Here is a 20,203-nt window from a genome sequence, read left to right as displayed (position 1 = left end):
ACCTCTCACCTGGAAGGTCTGGATGGCTGCTGCCCTCTACACTCCCCATCCCCACATGCACTTAGGGCAAAAACATTCAGGTGAGGGACCCAGGAGCTCTAGTCCTCCAGGTCCACCACCCCAGAAACAAGGAGAGTGGAGAAATGGTTTGAGTGCCACGTGAGGCAGGATACACAGGCCAGCAGTGACAGCAGTCCGGGGTCCACATCCTGCCAGCTGGTGATGACAGAACTGACACAGACACCTGCTGACTTTCTCACTCTTGATGTTATCAGGCTGGGGCTGGGGTGGCCCCCATTCCCTGCCCCCCCCAAAGTAGACCTCTTTCATCCCCCAAAGCTGGTCAGCTAGGACATCAGTGGAGAAGGGCACCAGACGGAACTCAGGAACTCAGCCACTCTCTCTCAGGAGGTGCTGGTCGGCAGCTGAGCCCACAGGGGCAGAAAAACTGGATCTCACCCACTGAGTAATGCCTGCAACACCCCACTTCACCTCAGTCTCCCATTTTCTCAGGCTCTACTTATGGGGGAACGGGTAAGACTTGGGGCTGATGGGAAGCTGTGGCTGAAAGTGGCCACATAGCTCCCATCAGCCTTGACCGTGATGCTTGAGAGAGCTGCAAAACAAAGCACTCTATCCTGTTGAATAACCAGCTCGGGGCCCAGCTTCCTCCCACACCCGCCCCTTCACACTCCCCTGCATGCAGCTCCCACGGGGGCCAGGCTTGCTGCATGGCAGGAACGAAGAACCAGGCTCTGGAGGCGGCTGCAAAGGACATGACGGCGGTTTTATATGTGGCCAAATACTTCTAGGGGAGTACAGATGGACAGACAGACAGATGGGGGCACAGGACACCAGACAGGGAGGGAGGAAGGTTGGGCAGTGGTGTCTTCTAACCAGTGAGTGGAAGCTGCACCCCACCCCCAGTGGGGGGGTGGGACAACATTGGCACAGGAGGTGGCGAGACAGGCGTGAGGGGCCCATCCCTGAGGCGGGCAGCTGGGCAGGGCCCAGTCCTCGTTGGCACAATCGGCTCTCTCTGGCCCAGCTGGGTGCTGGGGAGGGGCAGGGCTGCTGGGCTGGAGGGATGCTAGGCTGAGGAACACTTGGGAGGCCAGGAGGATACCAAGGCCTCTCCTGGGGGGAGGGGACGTGGGTATAGGACAGGATCACAAGAGGCAAATAGAACAGCAGCAGCAGCCAAGCCCCCCAGGGGAGATCCAAGGTCCCAAGATGACCCCTGGGGTGGTGATCACCTCTTGGGCACCAACCTGCAGGGCCTCTCCCCTGGGGCCTCCGGGTGATAGTGAAGGAGCAGTTTTTTGGTTTCAAAATGAGGCGGACTAGTGTTCCACGGGTGCCATACCCAGATGAAACGGGGTCGGGAGCTCAGACACAGAGGGGCCTCCTCTTTTGATGGCAGTAGGCAAGGGAGGTTGTAGGCAAAGCTCATTCCTGGGGTGGGCGAAGGCCGAGGCATGGATGTGGAGGGGTGGGTAGCAGGGTCTCTGGCTGCCCGCTCTTCAGGGGTCCGGGTCGGGCTCCAGCAGAGGTCAGGACATTTGATGCCTGCGCTCTCTACCCAGACAACTCCCCAAGACAAGCTCCCCATGGGGCTTCCATTCTCTACCTTTTACCCACCAGACAACGGTGCCAGGAAGCTGGGAGATCGGTGGGCACGGGGAGGGACCCTGGATCTGGGGTTTGGGGAAGACAGCCCTCATGAGAAGGAGTCTACACTCTCCCTCTCCAGGAAAAGCCCCCTCACCCTTCCCAAATACTCCAGGTTGGGGAAAGAAAGGGCTACCCCATTTAGGACCCCCATATAGAGCCCCAAGTAGAAAGAGTTAAGGAAGTGCACCTTTTCTCTGGGAGTGAGGGGAGAGAGCCCCCTGAAGCGGGGGAAAGGGGACACTGCAGAAAGGTGGGCATCCCCCCATGCATCCACATCAGGGAGGTGAAAACCTACAACCAGGCTTTAAGGGAATCCTGGGAGCTAGGATGCTACCGCAAAAGAAACCCCAAACATCCGGTGAAGGCATCTGAGAGGGAGGCAGCGCCCCCTGGAGGAAAGATACACCCCCGGTGGCGAGCCCCTCGGTCCCGTACCTCCCCAGGGCTCAGAGCCCTTCCCCACCCCCCACCGCGTGGCCTCTGTTTCTCAGCGGATGTAGACACCTCGCCCCCAGCCTTCCAGCTCATTCTTGTTGCGCCCCAAAACGGGACCCCCACCCTCAGCGCAGTAGCGGGCCTTATTCCGGCCGCGGTTCCGGTTGTCGGTCAGCTCCTCTTCATAGTCTTCTTCCTCATCCTCCCAGGATCCCTGCCGGGCCGGTGGGGTGCTGCCCCCTGCAGGGTCTCCAAGCCCTGGGCCCTCTGAGGGGTCCGTTTCCATGTCCACACATGAGTCTCCCAGCTCCGTGTAGGCAGAGTTTCGGTTGCCAGGAGTGTCGGCATCAAACGTGTCTTGGCGAGACAGTGCCCGCAGGGTGCCTGCCCGGCCTGGTGGGTGGCTGCTGGGGTAAAGGCCTGGGGGCTGGCCCAGCTCCCCGGGGTACTCGTGCACACTGGCGTGCTCCCCGGTGGCCCGCTCCAGCGACTGGTCCCCGGAAGGAAGGTAGGGTCCCTGGTTAGCAGACGGACAGCACACACCATGCAGATCAGGCAGGGGTGAGAGAGACACAACAAAGCAAGGCAGGTTAGTGATGGCACCAAGACATCCAGCCTGGCTAAAGGGGGTGGGCAGCTGGGCAAAGGGCTCTACAGCCCAGCCAGAGGACAGACCTCAGGGCCTTTGCTCCTCTAAAAAGAAACCTCTGGATGTCCACCCAACCTTTGTAAGACATGAGGAGCCATGAACTCTTCAGGTAACCATGGTAGAAAGCCCATGAATAATTAGTCATTGCTTCCTCAATGCACGTCATTAATGCTGTCTCGGGCTAAATCATCATTAACAGCTCATTAGCATTGCCACTCGTTAGTGGTTGATTCAGTTAGTCACTGCTCCAGTTTTCCAAATATACTAAGTGGACTGCAGCTTGAGCTCACTAACCCCAGCTCCTTCAGCTCAAACCAGACCCTAATCACAGGCTTCCACAGGCCCACACCTCCCCTCTCCATTCCCTAACCAGAGGACAAAGTCTCCAAAATTGATAGGATTCCTGCCCTGACCCCAGCAAAAAAACCAAAGCAGTAGCCTGGGGAAAGCTGGCGGGTCTCCACCCCCAAACCCCTCCACACACAATCCCCTCCTCTTCCCCTGCCCCCAGAGACAATGAGGTGGCCCAACACCTTCAGCTCCAAATGCCACATAAAGGTGATCTGATGGTCACGGCCACCACAGAAGCAGCTGGGTGGGTTGCAAGAAGGCCTGGGTTCTAGTGTCATCCCCGGTCACTTCAAGCTATGTGACCCTGAGCAAATGACTCTCCTCTCTAAGGCCCAGTTTCTCTGTGGTGGTATGATGAGGATTAGACCAAAAGTTTCTAAGCGGTTCTCTGGTGACCCAAGGTGGCGGGAAGGGCACAGAAGTGCTTCAGGGGTCCCTGTAGAGGTGAAATGGAAGCCAAGCCACCAGCTCCCTCCGAGCAGAGCAAGGACACTATATACTGAGCTTCCTTAGAAGTTTCAATGAAGTTAAACAGGGAGCTACTGTATGAGCCAGCAACTTCCCTCTTAGGTATCAATCCAGGAGAACTGGAAATGTATGTTCACATAAAAGCTTGTACACAGGGGCGCCTGGGTGGCTCAGTGGGTTAAGCCTCTGCCTTCAGCTCAGGTCATGACCTCAGGGTTGTGGGATTGAGCCCCGCATTGGGCTCTCTGCTCAGCAGGTAGTCTGCTCCACCCGCGCCCCCCACCCCCCCGCCTCTTGGCCCACTTGTGATCTCCCTCTCTGTCAAACAAATAAAAAAAATTAAAAAAAAAAAAAAAGGAGTTTCAATGAACAAATGAGCTCTGTTACTGAAAACAAATCTGAAAAGCAATGGTCTTAGAATGATTTCATGGCTTTCTCCTGGCTCTAATCTAGAATCAAATACTTAATGGTGTGAGCTCAGAGATGGGAAGCAGCTCCCAGGGGAGGAGATCCAGCCTAGGGCAGGGCCCCCATAGGAGGGCCTTTCCTGGAATCTCTTTCACTGGGAGAAGGATGGAAGGTAGAGCATCAACTCACATAAGATGCTTCATTCTGGGTCCCCTCTCAGGAAACTCCTGGGATTAGGGCTCTGAGAGAAAGGACAGTTTCTCTGGGTTAAATGGCTCTGCTCTGTGGGAACGGCCTGGGGCTGACGGGCCTTGCTCTGTTGGGTCTAAAATGGGGCGGGGGGGGGTGTGCCTGGCTGGCTCACTTGGTAGAGCATGCAACTCTTGATCTCAGGGTTGTGAGTTTAAGGCACACTTTGGCTGTAGAGTTTACTTAAAAAACAAAACAAAACATAAATTTAAAAAATAAAAACAAAATGGCTGTGAAGTCCAGTGAAGGAAAATATCAATCTTCCATATGTTTTTCTCCTAATCACCTGTCTTATAATAATACCCCAATCAGGCCTCATATCCAAAAGCCCTTAGGGCAGCAGCTGTAGTCCTGCGGGACAGGCCAGGCCCAGGGAGGCACCACCCCCCCATCCCATCAAAAACCACAGACACCAGAAGCTGCCACTCACCACATTTTTTACAAAATAAACCTCTTCCCTTCTTCCCCATGTTTCCTGAGCTCCAATTCCGAGCCTTGGACAGGAGGGGAGATGGGTGGGACACCTACATGGCATGCTCCTGCTGCTGGGGCACGGACCTGGCCAGCTGCGAGGCCTCCAGCCCGCCCCAGAAGCTGAGATTTCTCCTGAGTGAGGTGAGCACCTGTACCTGGAGGTTGGAGACGGGGGCAGGGCTGGCGGCCAGAGCTGCAGTAGCCATGGTACGGTTCAGCAGCGGATTGGGCGGAGTGCTGCTGGGCGGGTGTGTGGCCTTCCAATAGGCTTCCAAATATTCGGCCAAGTGCTCGCAGGCATCCTCCAATTGGTTCTCGTCCAGGATGATGTCAAACATTTCCTGTGGAGTCGGGGTTAGGGGCGGGGCTGGGATGAGCCGGGCGTGACCGAGGGGGTGAGGGTGTGGCCTGGGTGCAGTGGGTGGAGTCAAAGGGTTGAAGGACAAAATTAAAAAGAAACCTCTGGATGTCCAGGAAGAGGACGACTCTCAGATATAGACACTGGCAGAACTACAAAGGGTCCTGGCACCCAGACAGTCCAACCCTCTCGTCCTAGATATAAGGCAACCAAGTCTGGAGGCCGACTTGATGCCCCACACAGAACTGGGCTTCTGGGGCTCAAAAGCCATCTCTGACTGACTGTCCGGCGCTCCTTTCCCGGAAAACCAGTTCACTCCCATAGACCCCACCCTGGTGCTCCTGGTGACTCTGTCTCTCAGGCAGGCCAGAGGAAACAGGAGAACCCAAATATCCCCCCTTCCCCGGGGTCTGGGCACTCACGGGGGGGCACTGTGCCAGCTTCTCTGAGGCCGCTATTTGGACATTGAGGTGTTTGGATTGAGACTTCCCTCGGGACTTGATGAGCCTCTGAAGTACCTGGTTTGGGGGGAGAGAAGAGGAGCTAGAGGGATCTCGCAGTGCACCAAGTCAGAGAAGCAGGTCAGGGTTGGGGAGGGAGGGAGGGACGCTAGATGACTCTCAGCCCTGACCACCTCTTCCGAAATGACCTCGCCAGGCCTGTGTCCATCCTAACACAATGCTCAGGCTCTCTCCCGGGTCTCATGCCAGCCTCTCCTGGGAAGTGGCTCTCTGAAAGGCAGTGATTCACCTTCCTGATCCCTGTCACCTTTACAGGCACCCGCACGGGAACAGCAGCAGCTATCTTTGATGGGACACTTGCTGCGAACAGGCGCCGTTCTGCGCTTTCCACATGATCAGCTGGTTTAGTCCTGATAATATCTCATGAGGGAGCCACTATTATTATTCTCACCTCCACAGCAGTAATGATAATGGTAATAATAACTAAACAGAAAGCCATGACCTTCACTAAATGATCAAACTTAATGTCACCAACAGCACAACGGACACCTCAAGCATCTTGAAAGACACGTCACGCCAAAATGCAAAACCTAAGCCTCATCACAAGCATACATCAAGCAAACCCACACTGAGGAACAGTCTACAGAGTCTGTGGTCTGTACTCTTCAAAAACGGCAGTGTCGTAAAAATCCAAGAAAGGCTGGGGAACTGTTCCGGTTTAAGAATGTGAAAGAGAGGGGTGCCTGGGTGGTTCAGTGGGTTAAGCACCTGCCTTTGGCTCAGGTCATGATCTCGGGGGCCTGGGATTGAGCCCCAAGTAGGGCTCTCTGCTCAGCGGGGAGTCTGCTTCTCCCTTTCCTTCTGCCCCTCTGCCTCCCACTGCTTGTGCTCTCTCTCTCTCTCTCACTTGAGTTCTTTCTCATTCAAATACATAAATAAAATCTAAAAAAAAAAAGAATGTTAAAGAGATAAGGCAACTAAATGTAACACGTGATCCTGGATTGAGGGAGAAATTGCCATAAAGAACATTATTGGGGCAATTGAAAAATGAAGGACTAAAATATTTCTGGAATTTGGCAATTGTACTGTGGTGATGTAGATTAATGTCCTTGGTTCTTAAGAAACACACATTGAAATACTTAGGAATAAAGACATGGTATGGTATCTTCAACCTACTCTCAAATGATTCAGAAGGAAAAAATATATATAAATACACATATACATAGCACATACATAAAGTAAACGTGGCAAAATGTTCACAATTAGTGAATCTGAAGAAAACTAAGTAATATACTTTAAATGGCTGAATTGAATGGTATGTGAATGATCTCAATAAAGCTGTTAAAAAAATTACTGAATCTGAGTGAAGGGCATTCAAAGAATGGCAGTTCCTGGTACTATTCTGGCAACCCTTCTCTAGATTTGGAATTATTTCAAAACAAAAATATTTAAAAAGGGGGGGGGGGTGCCTGGGTGGCTCAGTCCAGCACCTGCCTTTGGCTCAGGTCATGATCCTGGGGTCCTGGGATCGAGCCCCGCATTGGGCTCCCTGATCGGCAGGAAGCCTACTTCTCCCTCTCCCACTCCCCCTGCTTGTGTTCCCTCTCGCTTATCTCTGTCAAATAAACAAAATCTTTAAAAAGAGAATAGAAAAGGGGCGCCGGGGTGGCTCAGTGGGTTAAAGCCTCTACCTTCGGCTCAGGTCATGATCCCAGGGTCCTGAGATCGAGTCCTGCATCCGGCTCTCTGCTCAGCAGGGAGCCTGCTTCCTCCTCTCTCTCTGCCTGCCTCTCTGCCTACTTGTGATCTCTGTCTGTCAAATAAAAAAATAAATAAAATATTTTTTAAAAAGTAAAAAAGAAAAGAAAAGAAAAAGAATAGATATAGTGTTTAGTAGGTCTGGGTGTTTTGCATGCTTTTTTTTTTTGCACCTATGTCATCCTCACAACCACCACATGAGGATTCCTATTTTGCAGGCGAGGAAATAGGCACAGAGAGGTTAGGTGACTTTGCCAAAAGAGCACAGAGCGAGGAGTAGCAATGCTGGTTGATTAACTCTGGGTGCCCTGGTTCCAGAGTCCCTATCTATCCTTCACCTCGGTCAGTGCCCCTGGGAGAAATGGAAGGATCAGTCACTTCCCAGCTCACAAAGTGTTTTTGTATCCATTAACTCATTAGATCTTTTCAACCACCCTAGGGAGGACTTCAATCCTATCTTCCCCTTTCTACTCCTTAGAAACTTAGGACTCAGAAAGGTCAGGGTATCTGGGTGTTGCGCTCATAGGGTGTGTTCCGAAATGGGAACAGTTTTTTTTTTTTAATATTGTATTTATTTATTTGACAGAGAATGACACACCAAGAGAGAGAACACAAGCAGGGGGAGTGAGAGAGGGAGAAGCAGGCTTCCCACAGAGCAGGGAGCCCAAAGGGGCTCGATCCCAGGATCCTGGGATCATGACCTCAGTAAATGACTGAGCCACCCAGGCGCCCCTAAAATCGGAACAGTTATCACCCTTGGTTGTCAGTCATGAATCAGACAGAACTCGGGGCTCTCTCCATCATTACCTCAAATCCCCTCAACAATAACAAGGGAGGGACTTTAATTCCCATTTTACAGGGGAAGAAATTGAGGCTGAGGCTACATAAATCCTCCAGAGATCCCTAACTCAGTAACAAAACAACAACCAAAAAAAAAACCAAAAAACAAAAAAACAACAAACAAACAACAAAAGTGAATGAATGAATGAATGAATGAATGAATAAGTCAACCAGGGCAAAGGCTTGAACCTAAGCTGTTTTCTCACTTCAAATCCTTCACCTGAACTTGCCCTCCATGTTTCTCAAATCCCCACTAACGCCTAGGAGGGGAAACTCACAGAGCTGCAACACAAAAAAGAAGTAAATCAGCCTTCCTACCGATTCATCTCTATCAAGGTCCAAGTGAGGACAATGCAGCAAAAAGGGACAAAATCAAATGACAGAAAAGACCTCCCAACTGCCAAGTAGTTGGGTGACACTGTGACCAAAAAAAGGCACAGTTTTCTGGACCAAGGCCGGGAGGTCAACCAGAGTGGAGACAGGGGGCTGGCCTGCATGACCCTACAATGATACTTATACCCGCTAATACATAATGGGGCACATTATACCAGACCCTTTGCTAAGTGTTAAGCATTCACATTAGGTTCGATTTTCACAAGGTCCATTTGATGGAGTTTTACAGAGGAGGAAAATAAGGCTCAGGGAGATTGGGTCACACAGTTAATAAGCAGTTGCTGGGACTGAAAGACAGGTCACCCAACTCCAGAGCACTCTTGTCCCCACTAGGGTCAGGCTCTCATACCCACCTTTGGAGAGGTGATCTTAATGTAAACAATGATGGGGGCCAGTGAGGTCTTGGAGAGCTGGGCTGGGTGGTTGATGGTGTCAGCATCCAAAGCGACCAACTGAAGGGTCCGGGCCAGCTCGAAGATTCGCTCGATCTCGCTCTGAACCTCAGCTGCGGGGCGCAGAGTCACGGGGAAGGGGGAATGTAGGGGGGCCTCCCCAAGAGGCAACGGACAATCCAGCCCTTCTGGAGACGCACCCCCTCCACCCTCCCCTCCCACATCGCAGGGTGGGCTCACCCAGGCTAGAGCGTGTGTTGGAGCGCTCAATGATGATGTGTTTGCTGGGGTTGTTGAGGACCGAGCGCTTAGCCAGTGAAATGTCTGCTGTCACACGAGTGATGGAGATCCTGAGGGACGGAGCAAGGGGAGTAAGAGGTCAGGGTGGGCTCGAGTGCTCTGCCCATGCCCCCAGGCTCCAGGCCTTCCTCCTAGCCTTCAGTCCAAGGAAGCCCAGGATCATCATTCAAGCCCACCCTGCCCATCCCCAGTAGCAGAGGACCACAGTGGGAGTGGGGAGCCAGCTCCCAGGGTCTTACCTGCCATCAAATCGATGCTTCAAGAAGTCAAATAAAGCTTTCTGCATCATGTCTGTAACCTGAGGTTGGGGGTTGGGGTGGGGGAGGAAGTCAGGTGTTTAAAGCCACTCAGGAAGGGTAGACTACTCAGTACGTACACCCTCACATTCCATTTTCTTATTTAATTCCTGAGATAAATGGGCCCCTGGGGGAGGTGGGGGGTTCCTTCTGGGTCTGAGGAACTTCCAATGGGGTCTCTGATTCCAAGGGTTCTTCTAGGTGGATTCTCTGGGAAGACCCTTCCAGGGGTGTCTTGGGGGAGGCAGAAGACTGGACCCTTCTGGGTCTCCCTGTGGGTCAGACCCCTTTGGGGGCTTCTCTGAAGGTCTGTAGCCCTCTGGAGAGATACCCTGGGAATCTGGGCCCTTCCAGGAGATCTCCCTGGAGTTTGAACCTTTCTGTAGCATCTTTCTAGAGGTCTGGGCCCCTCTGGATCCACTCCCCTCTATGGGCTCCTACCTCGTAGCCCTTGAGCGACGGTCCCACCAGGACGATGGGTCTCATGGAAGGTACCACGTCATAGGGGGGCACATGCTCTGTCTGAGGTGGAAGCAGGGAGGGGGAACCCCACAGTGGAGATGGCATTAGCCCCTCTTCCGCAGCCTCCAGGCTCCCCCATGCATCCTCTCCTCCCCCTGCTCCCAGAGCCCAGATGTGGGGGATCAGGAGGGATGGCCAAGGAGAACCAGGGTGAGGGAAATGGGGGGGGGGGGGGGGGGGGGCACGAGAATGGGTGTTAGAAGGTCCCACTAGCTCATCTCAGGGGGTGGGGAGGGGGACACAGAAAGCTGTGATACTCACCGACTTCTGCTTCTGTTTGGCTGGGTCCAGAGATTGCCAAGAGTGGGGAGCGGGGGAGAGAGGGGAGGGCACCCAGGCAGGGGCAGAGGGCAAGGAAGGAGCCAGGACAAGAGAGGGAGGGAGAGCGGGCAGACGAGGAGAGATAACAAGGCATGCGTGTTAGTGACAGACAGAGCCAGAGAGAGGGGACGGGACCCCGTGCCAAGGGGGAGCCAAAGATGGCCCAAGATCAGGGCTGGGAGAAGGACTGACAGTCAGTCCAGTGGACTTGGGAATATTCCGACATGCCCTTCCCCTTTCTGGGTCTTGGGAAAAGTTCTGGAAAGGGTGACAGCCCATAATTTGGTCCCCATCTCCTGCCTCTAGCGCAGTCCAACCTGCCCATTGTAAGCGTTCCTTAAACTGTCCCACTGTACAGCCAGTAGACCCCCATGTGCCCACCCTAGCCCCACGGAGTCCAAAAAAGATAAAGAGGGGTCACTTCCACTCTCCCCATCACACGCGGGGGTGGAGGGCAGATACAGAACATCCCAATTTCATTACCACCAGCCCCTGCTTCTCGTGGTGCTGGGGCAAGAGGGTACAGCCTTCCAAGGGAAGGGGTGCTTCAACTGCAGGAAACATCCCTTCCTGGGGGTGGGCCAGGGTGGACTGGTGCGTTAAGCTGGACGTGCCTATTCCTGGTGCCATGCCAGCCTTCCCTGCTCCTTGGTAGGAGGCCATGCTCCCCAAAGAATCAGGCCAGAGCTGCATCTGAATCTGTTCTAGCCCCTCCCACTGCCAAAGAGCTGGGCCCTGACCCCCTGCCCTCTTGCCAGAACCCAGCAAGAATTACCTTCTTGAAGAAGGGGATGCGTTTGCCATGGGGTGGCGGGGTGGTGACACTGCTAACACTAGTCTTGGCAGAGCCGCTCTGCTCCCCGAGCTCTGCCTCCTCGTCCTCTAGCTCTAGGGGGTCTAGTTCAAAGGCTAAGTTAGTCATCTCATTACCTGGACCGCAGTCAGGAGAGAGGAGGGAGGCGAGGTGGGGAGGAGTGGATGGACATGGAGACACAAGTACAGAAGGCAGGGATGGGATGGGGAAAAAAGAAAGAAGAAGAGGTGAATGGAAAAGAGCTAGAAGAAATGAATGGGGATGGGGCAGGGGAGTCAGGCAGAGAGATGGAGCTCCCAAAGAAAGGGGAAGGAGAGACATGAGAGAATGGGCTCCAACAGGCCCAGCATGAGGGGTGTCCTACTCTTCACAGGGGGCGGTGGGGGGAGGGGGTACTGCTGGGTGTGTTTGGAGGATTCAGGACTGGGGCGCCCCCTACTGCATGGAAAGAAGGGGACAGGCAGTGCGGAGACCACCCCACCCAGGAGCTCCCCGGCCCCACTCCCGCAGTTCTCCAAGGTGGCAGCAGCTCTTACCACTGGCAGGGGGCGTGGGGCGGCGGGTGCCAGTCACCACGTCTCCTAGGCTGGAACTGGAGTTGTCACCTGATTTGCTGTGTAGGCAGAGAGGCAAACGGAGCTGTGAGCGGAGGGGTGGGCGTGAGGGCGGGGGAAGCTTGTTCTCTCACAAGCTGCCTGCCCCCCACTCCCCTTGGAGATTCTCCAGCCCCGCGGGTGACACCCACAGGCGGCTGGGCCCTCAGGGCAAGTGGTCAACCCTTGTCCCCGAGTCCCAGTTGGAGGGCCCCCTTGTGGTCCCCAGCTAGACACCTGGAGCTGAGGCGGTTCTGGCGCAGCTTCTGTTCCTGCAGGAGGCGCAGGCTGTCCAGCTTGACGGGGCTGGGGATGAAGCCAACCTCACAGCCCTCCTTCACCAGTCGTCCAATCCACCAGTCGTTATTATATTTCTGCGGACAGCCACAGCAGATGGGGTGGGAGAGAACAAGAGGGAGCTTGGAGGGGCAAGCCAGCAGCCACCCTAGGGGGAAACCACCCCGGGACCTGCCAAGCCTCTCCAGGGGGTGGCACCCCCCCTCACGCCACAAAGAGCCAGCCCCCAGGTCTCAGAACAACCCCAGGACCTGTATCCACTCAGGCCACAGATCACCCTACCCCCAGCAGGTCCTCATCCCACCATGGGTTCACCGTGCCCTGGAAAGGCAGGAAAAGGAGCAAATGCTGACACCCACATGTGCCTGCACTCTGCCACTCCCCTTACAGATCTCATCCCAAACCCTCTCGATAGCCAGCCGTGTGACCTCGGCATCGCCACCCCATTTTACCAATGAAAGTTAGAGGCTCAGAGAGGGGAAGAGATTTCTCTAAGGTCACACAGCAGATTCAGCCAAGTTCTGCTAGGCTCAGAAGTCTTTTTCCGCTAGAGCTCCGGCTGCCCCTCTCCTGGTACCCGCTACCCGCACCCCCCTCCCACCCCCACCCTTCCAGACACCGAGTGCTCTCTCCACCTCTTTGATGTGCAGGAAGTCCTTGGGCTCGAAGGTGATGGCCACTCCCTGCACTGGCACCTCATCCCCAGGAGATGGGTTATAGCCGACATTTGTCCGCACAGCAAACGCCACCGGCTTGGTCTAGAGGTGCACAGGGAGAATGACAACAGGAGGGTTAAGCCACAATGTACTGGGATGGGGATGATGTGGAGATTTTCTGTGTTGATTGTTAGAAAGTATACTGAATGGTTTAAGTAGGTTTTTCTTTGGTTTGGTTTTTTTTTTGAGATTTTATTTATTTATTTGACAGACAAAGATCACAAGTAGGCAGAGAGGCAGGCAGAGAGGAGGGAGGGGGAAGCAGGCTCCGTGCCAAGCAGAGAGCCCGATTTGGGGCTCGACCCCAGGACCCTGGGATCATGACCTGAGCTGAGCCACCCAGACACCCCTGGTTTAAGTAGTTTTCCTGTCTATATGTTAAATTTCACAGCTTAAAAAAAAAATAGAATTTGGCCTTCTCACAATGGAGGGAGCCACTAGGGATTGGACGTAGTAGTCTGGAATGACATCTGGAAAGAATATTAGTAATAATAATAATAACAACTGCAGCTACATTTATTGTGCCAGGGCCTGTGTTACATGTTTTACAAGCATTACCTCATTTATTCACCACAAAAACCTTAGGAAATTAACTGCTAGGAGCTCCTGGTGGGTTCAGTCAGTGGAGCACATGACTCTTGATTACGGGGTTGTGAGTTTGAGCTCCATATTGGGTGAAGAGATTATTATAAAAAAACAAAAATTAAATTAAATCTTAAAAATTTTTTTTTAAAAAGTGAGGGTCACCTGGGTGGCTCAGTCATTTAAGCATCTGCCTTCAGCTCAGGTCATGATCCCAGGGTCCTGGGATCGAGCCCTGCACGCAGGAAGCCTGCTTCTCCCTCCCCCACTCCCCCTGCTTGTGTTCCCTCTCTCACTGTGTCTCTCTCTGTCAAATAAATAAAATCTTTATAAATAAATAAATGTTAACTACTATTATTATCTTCATTTTAATGAATGAGGAGACCAAAGTTCAGAAAGGTTAAGCAGCTCGCTTGAGATCACGCAGCTAATTAGGATCAACCCAGGACACACTGGATTCCAGAAAGAAGTGGAGAGTCTCAAGTTCCTATTACGACTGGCAACACTATTAATCACCTATTATACTACACATGAAGGCAAGTAGTATAGCCCACATTTTACAGGGGTAAGAGAGGGGCCCATCAAGGCCTTGGGGTATACCAGCTGAGAAGTGTCAGGGCCAAAACTTGACCCTGGGTCTGTTCAGCCCATCTCTAAGGCCTGGGGTGGGGGAAATAGCGCCAGCACAGCCCCCTGACTCTGTATTTCTCACCTTGGCTTTCTCGAGCTGGGCTAATGCCTGGCGCTCTGCCTCCTTCCTTAGGGCTTCCCGGTCCTCCTCCAGAGACACGTCAGAGTCCGAGGGTCGGCTGGTGTAGGACTCTGCCGAGCCCTAAAAACAGATCAGGCTGACTCAGGGCCCACACTGCCTGCCGGCTCCTGGGCCTCGGAAGGCACAGAGGGGCCACCCCTCATGGATCCCTCAAGCCCCAGCCACCCCAGCGTGATGCCACAAGGGCTAGGAAAAGGTGGTATTTAGATGAGAGGAACAAGGGACTGAGATTGGCAGGCCCCTGGGAAAACTGTGGCCCCAGGAAAGGCGACAGCAGCAAGCAGGGGGTTAAAGCAGGTCCCAGGACAGCTGCTTGGGGCCCAGGGAGGGGTGGGAACCTGATAGGGGCATAGAGCAGGGGAGGAGTGCCAGGGGACGAGTCTCCACTCCCTGTTCCTCCTTCCCTCCCCTGTCCCCAAGACCACATGGGCTGAGACAGACTCAGGAGAAGCCCACTGAGTCCTTCCAGGGACAGTAGTCACTAGCACAGGCCTGAGCTCTCTGCACCATTGGCAGCGGGCTCTGCAGGATGGGGCCACCAAAAATTTTGCTATCTTCTGCTCAAAGGTGAGAGGAGATAAAATCCTACCTCCCTAGCCAGAATCAGAGGAACCCCAATCCTCAGGCTCTTACAAGATCTAAAAAGAGAACCCAAGATTCGTAGGGTAGTGCAGGCAAAAGAGGCAAGTGAAGAGCAGAACATTGGGCAGGCCTTGCTCTGATACTAGGGCTGCTGGCTGCCAGGGTCTCAGCAGGTCCACAAGTCTAGCTATGCCAGGAAGCTGGCCTTGACCATGTGGACCATCCCAGAGCACAAGGAATTCCCTCAGGGATGCAGGCACATGGGTGAGACCCAAAGTGTCAATGAACATGCTTATTCACGGGCGTGCTTGGGTGTGCAACTTCAAGTGCATTTAGGAGGGTGTTCTCCAGTATGTGCTGGATATGCACAACTGAATGTAGACAGGTGCACCTAAGCACGGCCGGAAAGGCAGGGGGCACCCTAGGTGTGAATGTCCCTGACTGTGTGGGGCACATGAGGGCAGGAGCCAGGAGGTGTAAATCTACACAAATGGGGTGGTGCGGGGACAGGGGCAGGAGGGGATGCGGAGGAAGAGCTGGACTAACCCATGTCGGGGGTCCTTCCTGAGGCCATGAAAGGGTCACTTGGCCAGGAATGTCTAGGGGACCTGGGAAAGGGAGAAAACAAAGTCCCAACTTCCCCAGAGTGTCCTGTCATTAGCTAGGGATGCTGCCCACTCCTTTCCCAGCCAAATCACAAAAATGGGAGACTTGTGAAGGTGCAAGATTGGGGTGGGGGTGGAGTCAATAATAAGAGCCGGAAAAGACAAAAGTGAAGGAGGGTGAAAACCAGCTCATCTCCACTCTCCACCCATCCTGATGAGAGCACTAAGAATCAGGGAGACAGATGCCCAGAGAGCCGGAGAAACAGACCCAGAGATAGCATGGCAGACAGGCATTTACTGATCCTTACAGAGATGTGTGCATGCACACGCGCATACACACACACACGCACGTGCACGCACACGTGCAGACACTCACGCGCACCCAGTAGACATATCAGAAATAGCAGGAGCAGGGTAACAGCGAGGAGGCAAGGAGACAGGCTAGAGTGAGGGGTCCCCCCATCAGCTATCCCTCTGGGCCTGCTCCCACCCACCCCGATTCCCATCCCATCCCTAGCTCACCACTACGAGGGTCCGGCTGGGCGCCTCCATCCCGGCGCCCTCAGTGCCTGGCCCTGCCGGCCTAGGGGGTGGCCCAAACTGCCCGTTCCCCCAGGGGGCTCAGGTTACAAGCAGAGTTGCTACATGTGCAAACTGCTAGGGTATATTTAGCTCAGAGATGTGGCAAGGCCTGCCCCCCCACAACTCCCTGCCACCTACTAGGGGTCAGAGCTAGGGAGCTGAGAGGAGGAAGGAATGAAGGCTGGGGGTCTGATGCCCTTGGGGGGCGGGGGGCAGGGGCAAACACTGAATGAAGGAACCAAGGGCTCTTTTCTGTCAAGAGGAGTTACACCGAGCATAGCGTCATTCCTCCTGGCTCTGGCCCTGGCCCAGTCCTGCAACAGGAGGGATGAGGAAAAGACTGAAGAAAGAACTTCCTGTCTGTGTGCTTAGAAGATGCTGGGATGAAGGGCTCCTTGTCTGACCCTCTCAAGTCAGGCCCGGGCTCACATGTGCCAAGTGTTGTGGAGACAGAAGAGTCATAAAGGGCCTCATTCCACAACCTGGAATCAGGGTGGGTGTGCCTGGCACCACCCTCTCTATCCAGCCCGAGGAGGTGGGGGACTGACCTCCCTACTGTCCTCTGCCCTCCTATGCCCTGCCTATTTCCCCTTTTGGTGTACTCCCTTTGCTCGTCTGATCCCAAGGCTCTCTCGCCTTTTTTGGGTACCAGGTTTTGTTGAGATGCTCTGTAGTCATAGCAACCACATGGTTCTCTGGCTGCCTCTCCCTGAGCCTGAGATGGCCTGGGGTCGAGAGTGAGAGAGGAGAATGACATCTTCCTGACTGAGAAAAGACCCCAGAAAGCTATCCAGCCTCCTGCAGCCAGGGGTGCTGGGCTAGAGTCCTCTCTAAAACCAACCCCCTCCTGCCCTGACCCCCTCCAACACACTTTCTCTTTGCATAGTCAAGAACAGTCAGCTGGACGGGCAGGAGGGCGCTTCCTCCTTGCCATACCTCACCAGGGCTCCAGGGACCCAAAGGACCTGGCTCCTTATCTCTTAGGCTCTGCCTCTACCCCACGCTGTCACAGGTTCTGGGGGAGGACATGGAAGCAGACAGCCGGCAGGGGGAGTGGGTGACAGCCCGAAGCAAGCTAGAAGGAGGCAGGCCAGGCTGTCCCTGAATGAGATGACGCAGGCAGGCAGCAGGGGCTGGTGCCTGGAGCTGGGGGAGGGGCAGGGCGGGGGCTGAGGGAGTGGGTGCAGGCTGACAGTGTGTGTAGGAGAGGTCACCGGGGGAAGGGTGATGGGGTGGTTCCGGCCAGGTGACAAATGACAGGGGGAGGGTGCCTGGAGAAAAGCCTCAGCCCCAGCTCACCAGTGCTGGTCTCCACCAAGCAGCCCACCTCCTTCCTCTCAGCCCGGCCTCCCATTACCTGGCGGACAAAACTGTTGGACGTGGTATCCGAGGACGTGCTCCCATCCGACCTTTTGAACCGCCCTTTCCTCTTGCTGTATTTGCCCTGGGGAAGCCAGGAATGGACAAGAGTGGAATCAGAAAGGGCCGTTCCCAACCCTCATCCCATCAGTCCCTGAGCTACAGCCAAGCTGCCCTGATCTGAGCAGCCCCACCTCCCCCATCTTCTTCCAGAGATGGTACAGCCCAGGGGGAGGGAGGGCCCAGACCACAGCCTTGGGGTGGGGGGACAGTGGGAGAGAACCTTAGGAAGCACACCCAGAAACCCCCAAACCAAGCCAGAGAGACTGGGAACAGGGAGGCGCTGAGAAGCTGGAGACTCATTAGGCAGCAAAGCTAATTAAGATGCTGGGCAGGCTGCAAGAGTCCTCCAGGGAAGGGAGAGGCTGCCTGCAGTGTGAGGGGGGCAGAGAGAGCTGGGGAAAGTCCCCCGCCCTTTTCCCCTCCGCTGGAGCAGAGGGGGGCTGATTGTGCCTGTGGCCCCCAGAGTGACAAGGAATCGCCAACCTGGGCCCAGCTTGGCTTATCCTGAACCCGAATCTTGCCTTCATTTTTCCGCAGAGTGGGGAGGGGAGTGGCAGCTCTCAGTTCTTGGAGACCCAAAACCAGATTTCTGGGGAAGGGGGGCGCAAGAGATGGGGCATGGAACTGTATTTGGAAAGGAAACATCTAACCCCAACCCAGCCCAGAGTCATGGGGGCAGGTTTGACAACACAGGCCCCCTCCCCACCAACACCAGCTGGACTGTTTCTCTGGCCCCTCTTCATCATCACAGTGGTCACACCTCTCCCCAAGGGGGAGAGGACTCAAGCTTCTACTCTCTAACCCCTGGCAGCCACTGCCCATAGCCAGTTCCCACCAGGCTGCATCAATCTGAATGCTCCTTGGCCCTGCCCCAAGACAAGACTAGGACACAGGCCTCACAAGGCCCGGGGGATAGGCTAGCTCAGCCTCACTGGCTGGGCTTGGGCTTGGGCTTGGGTGTAGCAGACACTGCCTGACCTCTTGAGCAGCCACACATTCAGGTATTTCCAGGCCTCCTGTCAAGGGGGCTCGTCCTTGCCTTCCCTAACTTGCATACACACTTGGCCCCAGGCCAGTCCAGAGTGTGTTGGGGAGAGATGATGGGGGGTTCAGGCCCTCCAGACCCTTGCTCCCAGCCCCTATCCTAGAGTTTCTTTGCACAAGAAGCTAGATAAGACATAATCAGACTGAGGGCTCTGGTTCCTTGGGCCTGAGTACAAGAAGGAGCATGGGTAGATGGGAGAGAAAGGTACCTGGGAACCCTTCAAAATTCCTCCCTCCCAGCCCCTTCTCTCAAACCAAACACACACCCAACCTCTAGGACTGAGGATCCTTACAAACTTAAGAGAATCCTCCAGTGAGCCCCAGACTCTCTTTCACACCATCACCACCACCCCAGGATGGAAAAAGGGAGTGGCACCCAGAGAGACAAGGGACAGCTGAAAGGAAGGCCCCGGTCAGCTGCCTCCCAGGCTCCAAGGGGCCTAGGGTGGAGAAGAGAGGTATTTTTAGGTCTAACCTGACCCCCCCAACACATGACCATCAACCACATTTTCATGGTGGTTTCAGTTGCTCCAGGCTGGTCACAGCAAGAAAAGAGTTAACGGTATCCTACCCTTGGGATGTTGCCAGATTGGAGAATGGCCTTGTCCTAGAGAAATCCCTTGGCGCGACCACCCTAGACTCTGACCAGTCACCCCAGACCCTGCTGGTCACTCCGTGGGCCCGCACCACACCCAAGAACACCCCTTCCTGGGGATAACCCGAGGCACCCACAGAGTGTGACTGGGGGTGGGCCGCAGACACCCCCCCAACCCCCAGGTAACAGGGCTTTCTCCCCTCCAGGACAGTGAGTTGGCATCCATCCAACTTTCCAAACTTTGGAGGCGTTTTCTAAGGCTGGGGGGGAGGGGGTGGAGAAGGAAAGATAACGTGGGTGTTGGGGGAGGGAAGGCGGTCCAACAGGAGGATGTAGCTGAGGTGCCAGGATGGGGGCCTAGCCCGGGGCCGGCCCCTTCCCCACCCTCGAAAGGCCCGTGTCTGCGGCTCCGAAGGCCTGCTGGCACCGCCCTGACCACCGCCTCGGCCATCTCCCAGTGCCACCCCCGCCCCACCCACCCCCGCCTGGCGCCCCCCGAACGTGCTCTGCGTCGCCCCCTTGCTTGAGCTCTCTCTCTAGCCTCCCTCAACCCCTGGATGCCCCGCCAGCACCCCCACTCTCCAGCCCTGGAGCCAGTACCAGAGCAGCAGGGACACTGACGCGAGGGAGCGGAGGCGAGGGTGACAGGCGGCCCGACCGTCCCCTCCCCGCTCCGCCAAACCGCAGCCCAACTCCAGGCCAAGCGCCCATCAATCATTAACCGGCAGGGACTGGGGGCGCGCAGGCGCCCCTCGCCCCTACGCGCCGGGCACAGAACTCCTTCTTCCCCGCGTCCCTTGAGCCGACCCCACAAGGTCCGCGGGAGCGGCCCCTTGCCCTCGGGCCCGGCCACCACACCTCACCTGCGGGCTGGGGTCGAACACCTCCATGGGGATCTCCTGGGAGGGTGGGTAAGGGCTCCGGGACATGCTGGTCTTCTGGACCATGGAGAGGAGCCTCCCCTCCGGCCGCCGGTCCGGCCCAGCCGGGCGCCCTCAGCGCATGAAAGAGGCCGTCGGAACCGAGAGCCGCGTAGCGCAGCCGGTGCCTGCTCCAGCCACCTGGCCCGGCCTTCGGCTGCCCTCTTCCTGCCTCGCGTCCCTCCTCCCGCTCTCTCCTCTGCCGCCGCCTCCTCCGCCCCTGAAGCCTCAGCATCTCCCCCCGCCCCCTCTGCTCCCACCTGCCCCTCCCTCCCTCCTCCCGCCCTCCCTCTGCCCGCCCCGGCCCCGCCCCTCACAGCCCCTCCGCGG

General features: G+C 55.4%; 1 protein-coding gene across 3 annotated transcripts; it reads right to left on the bottom strand.

Annotated features, from left to right (window-relative positions):
* Positions 1 to 766: 766 nt before the first annotated feature.
* CACNB1 (calcium voltage-gated channel auxiliary subunit beta 1) lies at positions 767 to 20,110 on the bottom strand. Of its 3 annotated transcripts, XM_059378431.1 has the most exons (14): positions 19,817 to 20,110; positions 17,250 to 17,336; positions 14,064 to 14,183; positions 12,689 to 12,811; positions 11,994 to 12,130; positions 11,700 to 11,776; positions 10,290 to 10,309; positions 9,948 to 10,028; positions 9,450 to 9,508; positions 9,151 to 9,260; positions 8,872 to 9,023; positions 5,489 to 5,584; positions 4,864 to 5,049; positions 767 to 2,626 (listed from the first exon to the last, which is right to left on the bottom strand). In XM_059378431.1, exons 1-14 carry the CDS (start codon positions 19,898 to 19,900, stop codon positions 2,162 to 2,164), a joined length of 1,797 nt encoding a protein of 598 aa, XP_059234414.1. In that variant the 5' UTR covers positions 19,901 to 20,110; the 3' UTR covers positions 767 to 2,161. The 3 variants fall into 3 exon arrangements, with proteins under 3 accessions (XP_059234414.1, XP_059234415.1, XP_059234416.1); XM_059378432.1 differs by lacking the exon at positions 9,948 to 10,028; XM_059378433.1 differs by lacking the exons at positions 767 to 2,626; positions 10,290 to 10,309 and adding an exon at positions 11,125 to 11,279 and having other exon boundaries at positions 4,654 to 5,049.
* Between the last annotated feature and the right edge of the window lie 93 nt (positions 20,111 to 20,203).

Source organism: Mustela nigripes, chromosome 16 (genome assembly GCF_022355385.1).
Source record: "Mustela nigripes isolate SB6536 chromosome 16, MUSNIG.SB6536, whole genome shotgun sequence".
NCBI lineage: Eukaryota > Metazoa > Chordata > Mammalia > Carnivora > Mustelidae > Mustela > Mustela nigripes.
Note: the sequence above shows the minus strand (reverse complement) of the source record. Positions and strands in the feature narration are given on the sequence as shown.